The sequence below is a fragment of the Puntigrus tetrazona genome, chromosome 25 (genome assembly GCF_018831695.1).
Source record: "Puntigrus tetrazona isolate hp1 chromosome 25, ASM1883169v1, whole genome shotgun sequence".
NCBI classification, from domain to species: domain Eukaryota; kingdom Metazoa; phylum Chordata; class Actinopteri; order Cypriniformes; family Cyprinidae; genus Puntigrus; species Puntigrus tetrazona.
The window spans coordinates 14,503,814-14,516,614 of NC_056723.1; the positions used below are offsets into that span (position 1 = coordinate 14,503,814).

Here is a 12,801-nt window from a genome sequence, read left to right on the forward strand (position 1 = left end):
TGACGTTGCTGATCTCGATTTCCTTGCGTGGCTGAGTACAGTCTGTCCCGTTCAGTGCCAGCAGAGTTTTGAACCTGATCCCAGAGCAGACAAGACAACACGCTTTATTTTTAACGGTTTGTGTATCAAATGCCATCTACATAAGAGATAAGATTTCTGTTATTGTGTAAGTAACCTGTCGGATGCCGTAAGCAGCAGAACCCCATGAGCGTAGAACGGCTTGCCCTCCACCAGGAACATCACGTCAGACATCTCTGGGTTGTTCAGGAAGTGAGGGTCTGAAGAAAGAGGAATTGGAGACATCAGACTTGCTCAAGATTTTACCAGAGTAATAGAAATAAAATAAGCTGCATCTATAATGTCCACTATGAAGCCTCTAGTTAAATTCCCCAGCAATGTTGCCAATTCATAAACGTAGTTGTACTAAGATGGAGTAAATTACCAAGTTGAGCAGAGAGAGCTGCCTTTTTTTCTTGGATAGGAGGAAGTGGAGCAGGACCGTAACAGTGACTAAAAATGACGCCCAGCTGGTGGATGATTGCCTCGTTCTGTAGAGAAAACAAGAAATAATTAGTCAGAAGGTAGTTTAAACTAGAGTAATAGTTATTTACAGCCAAAGTCTGAATTTTTGGCTCGAAAGCAACAAAAATATTTTAGGGCAGAATATTATATTACATATATTTAATTGCTTACCAACCACTGACACAATGACATTTTATTTTATTTTTTAAGTACCTTGCTTTTTTTCAGGATGTTAAACATCAGAGGAAGGCCGACGCAGATCAATTCCTCACAGTAGTCCTCCTCTTTGATGGAGGTGAAATCTCGCAGAAGATTAAGCATGACTCCAGCTCTGGACTTTTGCTGAGCGCTACGTAGTGACTCCAGCCAGACATGGAGTTTCCATGCCACTCCTTCAGAATCAGATAATATGTGAAGAATTGCTTACAAGTAATCAAATGCTTTCTAAATAGCTCAGTTTTTCATAACCATATCAAAGAAGGAAGATTCATAGTTGATAATGATAATGTAAATTATGTTTTGTCATCTTTGCTCTGTATGATCTCTGTAAATTATTGACAACTTTGTGATTAGTCATGCATCTAACCTACCCAATGATCTGAGCTCCATGGTGACATCCAAGTAACCGTGCTCTGCGCTGTAGAAGGATGCCTCCTGCAGAGCTTTCATACGGGCCTTGCACAGTTTGGGCAGGGCATCTTCTGACACCAAGCTGAGGTTTGGGGATGGAGGAGGGTGTAGAGAGTGTCCGTTCCGGCCAGACGCCCGCGTCTCGGCCTCCACACCTTCTGCCAGGATCTCCTCCAGCGAGAGCACATCTTCCCTCACCTTCTGAGGCTGGGAGAGGAGCTTCCTCAAAACATTCCTGGAACACATTTTATGCTTTAGTGATAGATGGGTGGATGAGTAGGTTGATAAATGGATCAATACAAAACTAAATGTGTGGATACATATTCTGTTGAAAAACTAGTATATGCTATGTAGGTTTGTTTTAAAGCATGGATGCCGTTTTGCTGCATGATCATCCTTAAAACCAGCTCATGACCAGCTAAGAATCAGTTTAAGCCATGCTTCAAAACATACGCTGGATTTTTCAACAGGGTAATGAGTGATTGGACGTATGCATAAACAGAAGGATAGATGGATGATAAAATGAGTAGATGGCTAGATAGATAGTAGGCTTAGTAGATGCTAAATGCATAGTTTGGAAGATGTGTGGAAATTAGTGATTAAAAAGAGTGCATAGGTAGAAAGCTGGCTGAAAATATGGCTTGACGGAAAGCTACTGTAGATAGATGAAATTAAAATAGATTGACAGATATGGCTGGATAGCTAATAAAAAATTGATCAATAGAAATCTAGATTGATCTATAGATGAATGATTAGATGGAAAGATGGGTAAATAGATAATGGATAAAAAGAGGGATAGATGAATGACTAAACATTAATGGATTAATAGGACACACATAGCTAACTGGGCATAGCTAGATGGGTGCTGGTTGGATAGACAATGATTAGACAGACAAATTTACATAAAAGGTAGATGAATACAAAGAAAAATAGCTGATGTGGTAATACGGTTTTGTACGAATTGTCGCAAGGGATCATGTTCATAGTTGTGGGGGGTGAGTGTGTTTTAATGTGATTTGTTCCAGACAAGGAATAATGGGAGGTATTAGATATTACCTATGCCCATGGGCGGCAGCATGACTGAAGCAGTTCATGTCCTCATAGAGCGATGATGTCAGCGTGTTACTGTCCTGGGACTGCAGCAGGGGGTCGGCACCGCGCGCCAGCAGTAAACTAACCATCTCGTAATTCCCTGCGAGATTGCGAAAGCAGAAAAGTGACCAGAGGAGTAGTACAGGAGAAAAGGGGAAACAGATGGTGAGATTGCAGAGAATAAGTGGAGAATAAATGCAAGAGAACCACAATAAAAGAAAAGAACGCAATTCATGATCATTACTGTAATGATCGTAGAAGGGTCATGTCTTGAGGAATCAATTTTGTCTTGATCTTTAGAGATGAAAGAGATGGATGTACTATGAAAACATACTGTAAAGTTTAGAACTCCCAACATCCTCCTTATCCATAACTGACTCTACTTTCTTTAGATTTCTGACATGAATTATTAACATTAACACAAATTTACAGTAATAAATGCATGTTGAAGTTCAGAAACTTGGCCCTTCCAGTCACAGCTGAAGTATAGACTTAAGGGAGATGCCATATTTAGTTTCTCACAGGAATGAAAGGCTTAAAGGAATAGAAGAGCAGTGCATTCAAATCTATTGTTTAACAATAAGTTGTTTCCTCAAAGCCTTGTTTACATCCACATTACATTCAATCCTTTTGGCCAATCATGGCCACCGCAGTGAAGGGTCATTCAAAATGAAGTTCTCAAAACTGGCCACTTCAAAAGGCTCCTCAAAGGAGTTTGAAGGGTTCAACTGATAGACACTTCTGCGCCTTTGATTTTGTTATGCATGTTTAATTGTGAGACAATGACGTTTCTTTATTCAGCTCCACCAGATGGAACAGTTCCAAGAAACAGTTAATTGGTCCCCCACACAGTGGTTTCCAATCCTGGTCCAGGAGTATCCCTAACAATGCACGTTTTAGATATCTTCCTAATAAAACACATCTGACTGAACTTGTCAGCTCATGTCTGGCTCGAAGACCTCAAATGTTTTCAGATAAGGGGGTTTGTAGTTGACAAATAGGGTAGTTTAGATGCTATTGGTTAGACAGTGGTAAAGGTTCAGTAAAATCTATTTGACTCCAGAACGTCTCGTCTTCCCCACACCTAAAAGGTTTCAAACCAAATGCGTGTTCTGAAAGTCTTCCTGACCCAATTCCGTCAATTCTCATACAGTTTGTGGTATGTACAGTTTGTCTTCGGTCTGCCAACACAGGGCCGTATTTTTAGGGATTCCTGTTTGGGATGGGAGTGACCAGCCTTCCCCGGCAGGCTGTAAATCTGAGCTGGTGGAGGTTGGGAGAGGCTGGCATGAGGGAGTTGTGCTATACACACCTGCTGCAGATGCCAGCTGGAGAGGCGTCTCGACATTGCTCTCCTGTCCGTTACGGACGGCTGCTCCTTCCACATTCGCCCCAGCATCTAACAGAAGCTGAAGATACAGGCATACATGCATGTTAAGAGAGCAACAACAAAAATGTCTAACGGTGTACTTACACATTCACTTGTTGAATAGTTTCCGTATGAAAAAAATAATAATCACATAATAAAACAAGCAACTTGTTACCTGCACTACTGATATATGTCCATGTAACACCGCGAATGTGAGCGCTACCCAGTGACGGCTGTCGGGATGGACTGAAGGGTGTTTGGGGGAGCAAACAGGTACCTGAACACAAAAGACCATCAGCTTTCATGTCGACTGTAGCTGAGCTGTTTTATAGCTGACTAAAACTAAAATCATAAAAACGTCACTTTAAACTTTAACATTATATTTCAGACAACATTCCATTTCTTGAAAATACAAAAAAAAAAAGAATAAGCTGTATTAGAATTTAAACAATATTCAAAAAAGTAATAAAACAAACTAATTTAAAATCACAGTAATAGTATATAACTAATGCAAGATTAATAAATTTATTTTTATTGACATTTTTTGATTGATTGTAAATAGTTCATCGTTTAATTGCACTGAACTTGATTTAACAAGCCTTAAAATTCCAAAAATAGTGCCGGACTACGAAAGTAATTAGTGGTCCATACCGCTACATCCAGATTGGCTCCAGCATCAATCAGCATCTGGACTAAAGCTTCATCTCCAGCAGAGCAGGCGTACATTAGCGGAGTCATACCCTACACAGATGCATCCAAAATATGATATCAGTGTCACAGAGTGATGTATAGTTTGGTCTTGAGTGCTGACAGGTGCTGTTAACATCTGGTTTGCGGTTCTGAGCTTGCAGTACCTGGTCATCCATACTGTTGACACCATCTGGCCCCAACAGCTCGATGGCCTGGCCAATCAAGTCAGTGCGGCCGCAGTTCAGCATGCGGAAACCCAGGTCCAGCTGGAACTTATCTGTGGCGGCTTTGGCGTCCAGCCGCCTGAAGGAGCTAAAGCAGCACTCGGGCCTACAGAAGACAGAAGATGAGTTAGAAAACACGCATGAACGAAAAGAAAGACAGTGAGGGAGTGAGTGGGGAAAGGGATGGTGGTGTTCAGTACATGCTTTCATGGGTGGAGTGCTGTATTTTCCTGAAGTGTTTTCAAATCATTAAGTGTAAGGTTGGGCTCTTGAGGATCAGTAAAAATCTGAGGCTTTGCTGAAGGTCTCTGCCAGTGTTTTAATGCAGTTTGATGGAAAGTCACATAAGGAGGAGCATGAGGTCATGTCTGATAGCTTCGTCTCTGCCACATTTTTAGTGCCGTTTAAATGTTTGTTGACATTTAAAAAAATAGATTTAATTAGTCTTGCGAGGTTGTGATGGAAATGTATACTAAAAACAACGTTCCCACAGCTGAAGAACCTGACAAAACACCTTAGAGTCGGAATGAGATGTGATGTCCCTTTTTCTTTGTTGTGTAATTCAGTGCAAATTACTCTGAAGACTAAAGTTGCTATATAAAAGTTGGTGGTTGTATCTTCTGAACGGTGGCTAGGGTGTTGTTATGCAGTTGCCATGCTGTTCTTAGTGGTTGCTAAGGTGTTCTGGTTGCTAGAGCTTTTTTATTCAGTTGCTAAGCCGCTGTATATAGTTGCTAATGTGTTTTGATTGCTTTGGTATGACATTGTTATGCAGTTGCTAAGGTGTCCTGATTGGTTTGCTAAAAAATTATTATACATCTAAGTTGTTGCAAGGTATTGCTAAGGAGTATTAGTTCCTAGGGTGTTGTTACACAGTTGCCAAGCTATTCTAAGTGGTTTGTATGGTGTTCTGGTTGCTAGGATGTTGTTATGTAGTCGCTTAGCTGCTATAAGTGGTTGTTAAGGTGTCGCAATTAGTTTTATAGGACAATTGCTAAGTGTTGCTAAGGAGTACTGGTTGCTGTGGCATTGTTATGCAGTTGCTAAGCTGCTGCAAATGTTAGTTAAGACGTTCTGATTGGTTTTCTAAGACATTGTTAGGCATTTGTTAAGTTGTAAGGTGTTGCTAAGGATTTCTTGTTTCTAGGGTGTTGTCATGCAGTTGCCACCGTGTTCTGAGAGGTTGCTATAGCATTTATATACCTTCTGAGTGATCACTTCGCATTCGACTCTGAATGATTGGTAGGCTGTTCCTAAGATGTTCTGACAGGTTGTTAGGGCGTCAGTTTTGTATGTGATTGCTATGCAGTTGTCAGTAACAGGCATTTAGAATGGTTGCTAAGGTGCTGCTTTGCGATTTTCATTGTAGCTCTTCTTATAGAATGTATGAATGTATGCGTGAAGGTTATCAGTCAGTAGATGTTGTATTATGTCTTACTTCAGCAGTCTAGGCTCACAGTCCAGTCCGGGCAGGAGCAGCCGCGCCGTCTGTCTGACATCATCGCTGTCCACCAATAAGCTGCGGCGATGCTCCGCGTGAACGATGGCCACACGCATCCACTCCATCAGCGGGGGGAGGAGGAGGAACGGCCTGAGGATAACAGAAACAGCAAGTTTGCTTCCAATCCATTGTTGTGGTAATATTGCAACAATATTTCATTGTATTCATTGCTGTAGCAAACTACAATGGTTCATTGTATTCTCTTGATACTGACAGCCATGAATTGATTTCAGATTGAACATTTGTGAAAAAATGGCTTTCAGGTTATAGATTTGTTCCAAAAAGTGTGCTAAAATCTAACTATATATATATTGATAATTATAGACTGTAGTGTGTGTGTGTGAGTGAAACAACTCTGTTGAGACCTACAGTTGTGTAAAACAAGTCGGGCCACACCGCACTAAATCTGCTAGTGTTTGCAAAGCAGGTCTTGTGCAATGATAAAAGCGCAGCTTTCACTGAGACGGCCCGTATCTTTCAGCAGCCTGTCATTTCAGAGACTTCACGCTGAGAATGAGCTACAGCTGCTGAAGTCGTCCTGTTTTCAGCGGCTCACACACACTCCCTGCAGACACGAGTGTGTTTGTATGTGTGCAAGCCTCTCGGTATGAGAATAGATAGGGGCTTTTTACTGGAGGACTATATTACGCAATGAGTTTTAACAAGTTTCAGCTTCTGAAAGGTGAAACAGGGGTGGAACAGCAGAGAGAAAATACACATTTACTTGAAGTGGGCTCTGTGTCAAAGTTCGGCTCCAATTGAATAAAGTTTACAAAATGTGGCTTTTAAAGCCAGTAAATTGTAAATTATTGTGAAGTACATAGAAACTAAATGTTTTATTCAAAAATAAAGGCTGGAGGAATTAATAAAAGCATCTTGTTACTTCAAAATTATACAAAAGTATTCAAAAATTAAATAGTATATATTTTATAAGAAAAATATATATTGTATAATAAGCAATCATCCACGCAAAAAATAAATTTACCAAAATGGTATATAATTACCATATTATTTCTTTAATATAAAAATATTTTACTATGGTATTGTGATAATAGTGAGTAAAATTTTAGGCATTCTTATTTTATAAGTTTTTTTTATTGCTTATTCTAAGTTTTTTTATTGCTAAAATATTTTGAATGAAAAAAAGAGACTTTGGTTAAAGTGAAAACACCCTAAATGTACGTACTCTCACCCAGGGGTCAAGCAGTTCACCCCCTGCTGGTTGATATCTCTACTGCATTGAGTCACATACTACTGAGATGAATGGGAATGCTAGCAAGTAGATTTGTTTAGATCATATATAGACAATTTTTACCAAAAATGGGCAGGTATTGCAACTGTTCAGCTGCACCGCCGTCATTTAGCTGCATTTAGCATCCTGAGTCTGAACTGTATCACCACCAGACGCTGATACACATCCAACATCCCCTTCCCAACTCCAAATCTAATCTTTTTCTAAATAAAACCCCCGATAAGAAGATGAGGATACCCGCAGCTAGCTACTTCTTCAGGTTTTTCGTAACATCTCCCCAGCCTTCCAACCCCTCCGAGAAAGTAAGCTTCACATCGGATTTAGAAAAGATACCAACGTTAAAGTCGGCCCCTGGAGCGCTCGGTGCACAGCAGGAACACAATGACGTCAAACAACAAACCAAAGCAGTCCCGCCGAGAGTCTGTCAGCCCGGCAAGACATGCAAATGAGACGTACAGAGAGGAGCGTGAAGCTCATTAAACACACAAGATATGCGCAACCGAGAAACACATCTCCTGAGACTTACAGACACGCTCAACCACAACAAACAGATCAACTTCGCAGACGACAACTTGAAGGGAGCCATTTTGGTTCAAAAGAAAAGACTATTAAAATTCTCGAGTCGGCTTTCAAGCGAGAAACATCTGAAGGCAAAGCTAAATTTAGAAACGCTATATTTAAATCTTGAGGGAGGATTTGAAAAGTGCATCAAATCATGTTTTGTTTGCAGGTCTTTTGCCAGTGATTGGTTTGTTCGGTTCGCGTTGTACTTTCAGTGCTGCCACTAGGGGTGCAATATCAGACAACATTGTCTTTGAAAAATAACACATCTGGCATAATGGGGTACACTTTTGAAGGAAACTCTATTGCCCTTGAATAAGAGAATTTTGTGGTTCACCAGAAGTATTGGTGTTGAATGTGATAGTTTGCTCAAATTGTTGTAGAGTTTGGTGTTCCATTTAAAAATTGGTGTTTCGCACAAGAGATTTGGTGGTTCACTAAAAGTGTGTGTTGAATTTGGTATCGCTGTCAAATCTAGCGTTTCATTAAAATAGTGTAGAATTGTATGTCTCGTTCAAGAAATTTGGTGGTTCACAAAAAAAAAAATGGTGTTAAATTTGGTATTTCGCTTAAAAATTGTTGTAGAGTTTGGTTGTTCATTTTAAAATTTACAGTTTCACTCAAGAGATTTGATGGTTTACTAAAAATGTGTGTTGAATTTGGTATTTTCATGTTTCATTGAATAAACGTGTGGTTTAGCTCTAAACGTGGTGCTAAAAAGTTTCAAGAAATTTGGTGATTCGCTTAAGTTTTGGTTAAGAGTTTGGCTTTTCACTCAAAATTGTGTGTAGAATTGTGTGTTTCACTTAAAGAAATGGTGTACAATTTGGTGCTTCACTCAGAAATTGCTAGTGAAATTTCACACACAAAAATTTTAATGCGAAAACTTACTAAATTGGCTAAATTCAGGTAAACTGAGAAAAGTTAACCTGCAGTAACCTTTGTATTTTTGTGTAAAATGTACAGGAGGAAAAAGTTGCGCAACTTTTTCCCCCCACTATAAACAACATATTTGTGTAGTTCATGCCAAAAAAGAAGCGATTATATCTGTTCTTCTGAAGAAAACCAAAGATGAAACTGAAAAAGCGGCCTATTTGCAAGCAAGAACGCCTACAGTCAGGAAAACAGATGAGGTTTAGTAACATTTGTTTGACTTGTGGTTGTAAAACAGCTCAACCTTAATCCAAGCGTAAGGAAAGATCTTCATGGGAAAGTGAGAGAAGCAGCATAAAGAAACGCACTTAATAACCACACTCTTTCACTAAAATAGTTTAGAGGAGCAGTTTTAGTTGCTTTCTGTATTGATCAAGGGAAATTTCCAAGTGCTAAGGCCCTTAAAACCACTGTCAAGACTAATAGATTGCAGCCTGCTAAGTGTGTTTACTTTGGTCGCACAGAAAAGAGGGGGTGGATGGGGTTGGGGGAGCTGATATCTGTGAGAGCATACAAGGATTTGATTGTGTATCTGTAAGTGTGTGTGTGGAAAAAGATAGCAGTCGGTACACTAACTAAATGAGTCTGAGATGAGAAACGTTTATGGGGATTTTCCATACACTTCATAGAAACATGTGAATAGACATTTATATATATATATATATATATATATATATATATATATATATATATATATATATATATATATAAAATAAAAATAAAAATGAGCATTATAGGCCAAGTTTTCAAAAACGAACATTAAAGATTAGGCCACTGGGTTTTCCAAAATAAAAAAATTAAATATTTTTAAATAAAGTGCACCAGGTTTTCAAAAATAAAAAGCTATTACAAATTTGTACTTTTATTTTAATTATGGGGCTATATAAAATCTGAAATTAAAAAGTATTAAACTATTAAAGATCCTTTTTTTAACCACTTCAGTCTGAATGAGCCTGGCGGTTCCGGCAGAAGCTATTAACAGCATTTAAAAGCAATATGCGCTATACTCAAATCTAAAAACACACTTATGCCTGTCAGCTCTTTTCCATTCCTAAATGGAATTATTGATCCCTTGCGTCTTTGTGAACAACGACAAAAAAAAAAAAAAAACATGTCAATAGCCCTGTTAGCACGCTAGTTTACACCCGGCCACACGCAAATGTAAACTCCTGAAGCGTAGTCCACTCCTCTGACCTGCTCTTTTATGAATGAAAAACAAAACCAGCGTGAAATGTAAGCTCTTCGACATTTTTACAACCTCGCCTTTGTTCTGTTGTCAGAGCGCTATGCTAGTGAAAAGCAAAAGTCCGTCTGCGTCCCTCCATCTCTTGTTCGTCTGGCCCTTGGGTCAGGCTTCAACAATGACCCTCGCTTCTGAATCGAGGGCTCAAGTTCAACCCGTGGCCTTCGACCCGAAACCCGAGCTCAGTTTCAGCCTACATCAAAGCGCTGCTAATCGCGGCTTATGGAAACCGTATAGCGCTTTGGGCTAATTTGGCGGACTAGCGCAGACATTTACGCACGTGTTAAGGCTTCTAACGTGACTGGATTACTCCAGAGATGTGTAACGTGATTAAGAGCTCACTCGCTTCCCTCGCTATAAACACACATAATGCTGAAGCGTGTCTCTGAGTCATATACAAACACTAGCGTCTGGCAGGCGACTCTATGGCCACTGCATATTAAACGCTGTGGTTGTCAAGCCAGGAATGTCTCGCGGTTTTGGCAGCGGATGATGATTAATCCCAGCATTACTTTAAATGGGAGCGTTATTTTGCATATTTGTTTAAATTAAAAAGCCATGGAGTAAATAATGTACAGCAGCCCACCATTGAGAAAAGGTCTTTCCATACATCAGTTGATTAGTGACTTTTCATTAAATCAAGTTCTACTTTTCACTAATTGAGTCCTCAATTATAGAAAAAACACGGTTATAGTTTAATTACTAGACTAACATCCAACAGCATCCAACAGCATGATTTAGCTTTTTTGTTTATTTTATTGTTCTGTTTGTCTGGCTCTCTTTTTTTTCAGTAGGTGAGATATAAAAAATGATCAACTGAAACATTTTTGTAAATAAACCTAGTACTAGACATGCCAGAAAAAACAACCAACAGCATTTTTACTTATTTTCTGGGTTGTTTCAGGGATGATCAAACAGAAAACAGCCAACGGCATGATTTTATTTGGTCTGGCTCACTTGTTTCAGCAGGTGAGATAAAACATGGCCAAATAAAAACAATATGGTTTTACGGTTAATTTAATGCTAGACGTGTTGGTGAAGCGTTTTTGTGAGGCCTGTTGCATGAAACAAATTTACAAAAAAAAAAAAAAACAGGCTTATTTCAGCTAGTCAGACTTATTTTGAACCAAATCAACTAACAATAAATCTGACTAACTAAAAGAAACCTGGCTTACTTGGTAAACGGTAGTTGGATCTTTCTAAAATGAGGTTCAAACAAGTTCACTTACTCTGAACCTCGTTTTTGAAACTTAATCGTAGTATGAAAGCATTCTACACTCCAATTAGCCGGTATGTATGGATGTGTCTCTTCTTCTCTGTCCTGATCTGGGGTCATCTTACAGAGCCTCCTTGATGTGACCACTTACCACCCAGCACTCCCGTTCACCTTTCTGACCCTTTCCTCCCTCTTTTTCTCCACCCACTCAATAGGAGACACATAGCCGTCGTAAATCAACACTTACTATTACTAACCTCTAGCTCACATAACCAAACATCTCTGGATCCGTAACGCCCCCTTTCTGTTTGCAGGCCTCGGTTAGGACCACACAGAGCACATGTGTGGTTCCATTTCAAGCAAAGGTTTTATAGACTTTTCAATAGAAGGCGTGTTGAGGAGACCTTAAATAACGATTGAGGCCTTTACCGTAATTACAGCCAGGACCGAAGCACCACCTGTATCCCATTCTGCTACTCCACCACATGCACAAGCGCTCGGCAGCATTGCTGGAAATCTTTCCTGGCGTGATCGTTAAGAGAGATTCATGATTGGAGACCTGGAGTCAGCAGTAAGGCTCCATTGTTGTTTTCAACTTAAGTTTGCTAGTTGAAGTCTGAAGTCAACAGCTGCAGCCAGTACAAGATTTGCCTTTTACTTGACGTACAACCTGATTATTGCACAGATACGTATACACACAATCACATGTGGACAACTGTGCTTGGCATTCAAAAACAACACATCAAAGGAGGAAACAAACATCTGAGCCCGTCGACGAAAGTCTGGATTTACTTTGTTTTTTGGACGCAAGACCTTCCAGAAATGGTTGTACCTGTGTGACTCATGTAGGAATTGTTTTTGGGGCTGATTAATCTTTAGTTTGTTTCGTTTAAACTGTGAAATGCATTGCACGTCAAGATGAGGCATCTCATCGAGATGATAAGCAAGAATGTCAGCTAAGAAGCTCTGCTGCATTTATCAGTAGCATGACAGTCACTTGGACGTTTTCAATGATTACACTGTAGCTTTTCCAGTAACTAGCTGCTTTTTTCAGACTAAATGCTACATTGTCAATATTTATGTCCTGCTAAGTGAACTGAGGTAGTAAATTTCCCCTTATATTGTCTTCACTAACTGCTTCTCCATTACAGATTTGCGCAAAATTACCACTATGAGTCTAAAATAATTTTTTTTTACTCTTGCTATAAGTCATGTCGATGGATGTTGGTAGGTTAATGTATATCATGGCCAAAGCACGATTCCATTATTTTTAACCAAAGGAGACCGTACCTTATGCAACTTTTGAACTTTTCATACCACAGTGGGGGAAAAAAATGCAATATATGTATGTTTCTGTGAAACTTTTCACTTGCAATTTTAATTTGTGCAATCTGATTGATAAAAGAAACAGTTCATGTAGCTTTTGTTACTAGCCTGAAGCTAGCACAGCCGACTACTTTTTCAAAATGCTCGGTGCTGTTGTTTAATCGCTGCAAAATAAAGTTTCAGCTTGCCGAGTAACTACTTCAACATAGTTACACCTAGTTTTGTATCCAATATTTACAGCA

The 12,801-nt window shown here is 39.4% G+C and overlaps 1 protein-coding gene across 1 annotated transcript in view; it reads right to left on the bottom strand.

The window, feature by feature from the left end:
* Positions 1 to 12,801, bottom strand: part of abtb2b (ankyrin repeat and BTB (POZ) domain containing 2b) — a 40,312-nt gene that overhangs the window by 1,368 nt on the left and 26,143 nt on the right. The window contains 11 exon segments of the mRNA XM_043228473.1: positions 1 to 74; positions 176 to 278; positions 443 to 548; positions 736 to 914; positions 1,113 to 1,387; positions 2,209 to 2,344; positions 3,557 to 3,653; positions 3,789 to 3,890; positions 4,265 to 4,354; positions 4,468 to 4,633; positions 5,966 to 6,118. The exon segment at positions 1 to 74 is cut by the window's left edge and continues 17 nt beyond it. Of these exon segments, the coding sequence (XP_043084408.1) occupies positions 1 to 74; positions 176 to 278; positions 443 to 548; positions 736 to 914; positions 1,113 to 1,387; positions 2,209 to 2,344; positions 3,557 to 3,653; positions 3,789 to 3,890; positions 4,265 to 4,354; positions 4,468 to 4,633; positions 5,966 to 6,118 (1,481 nt within the window).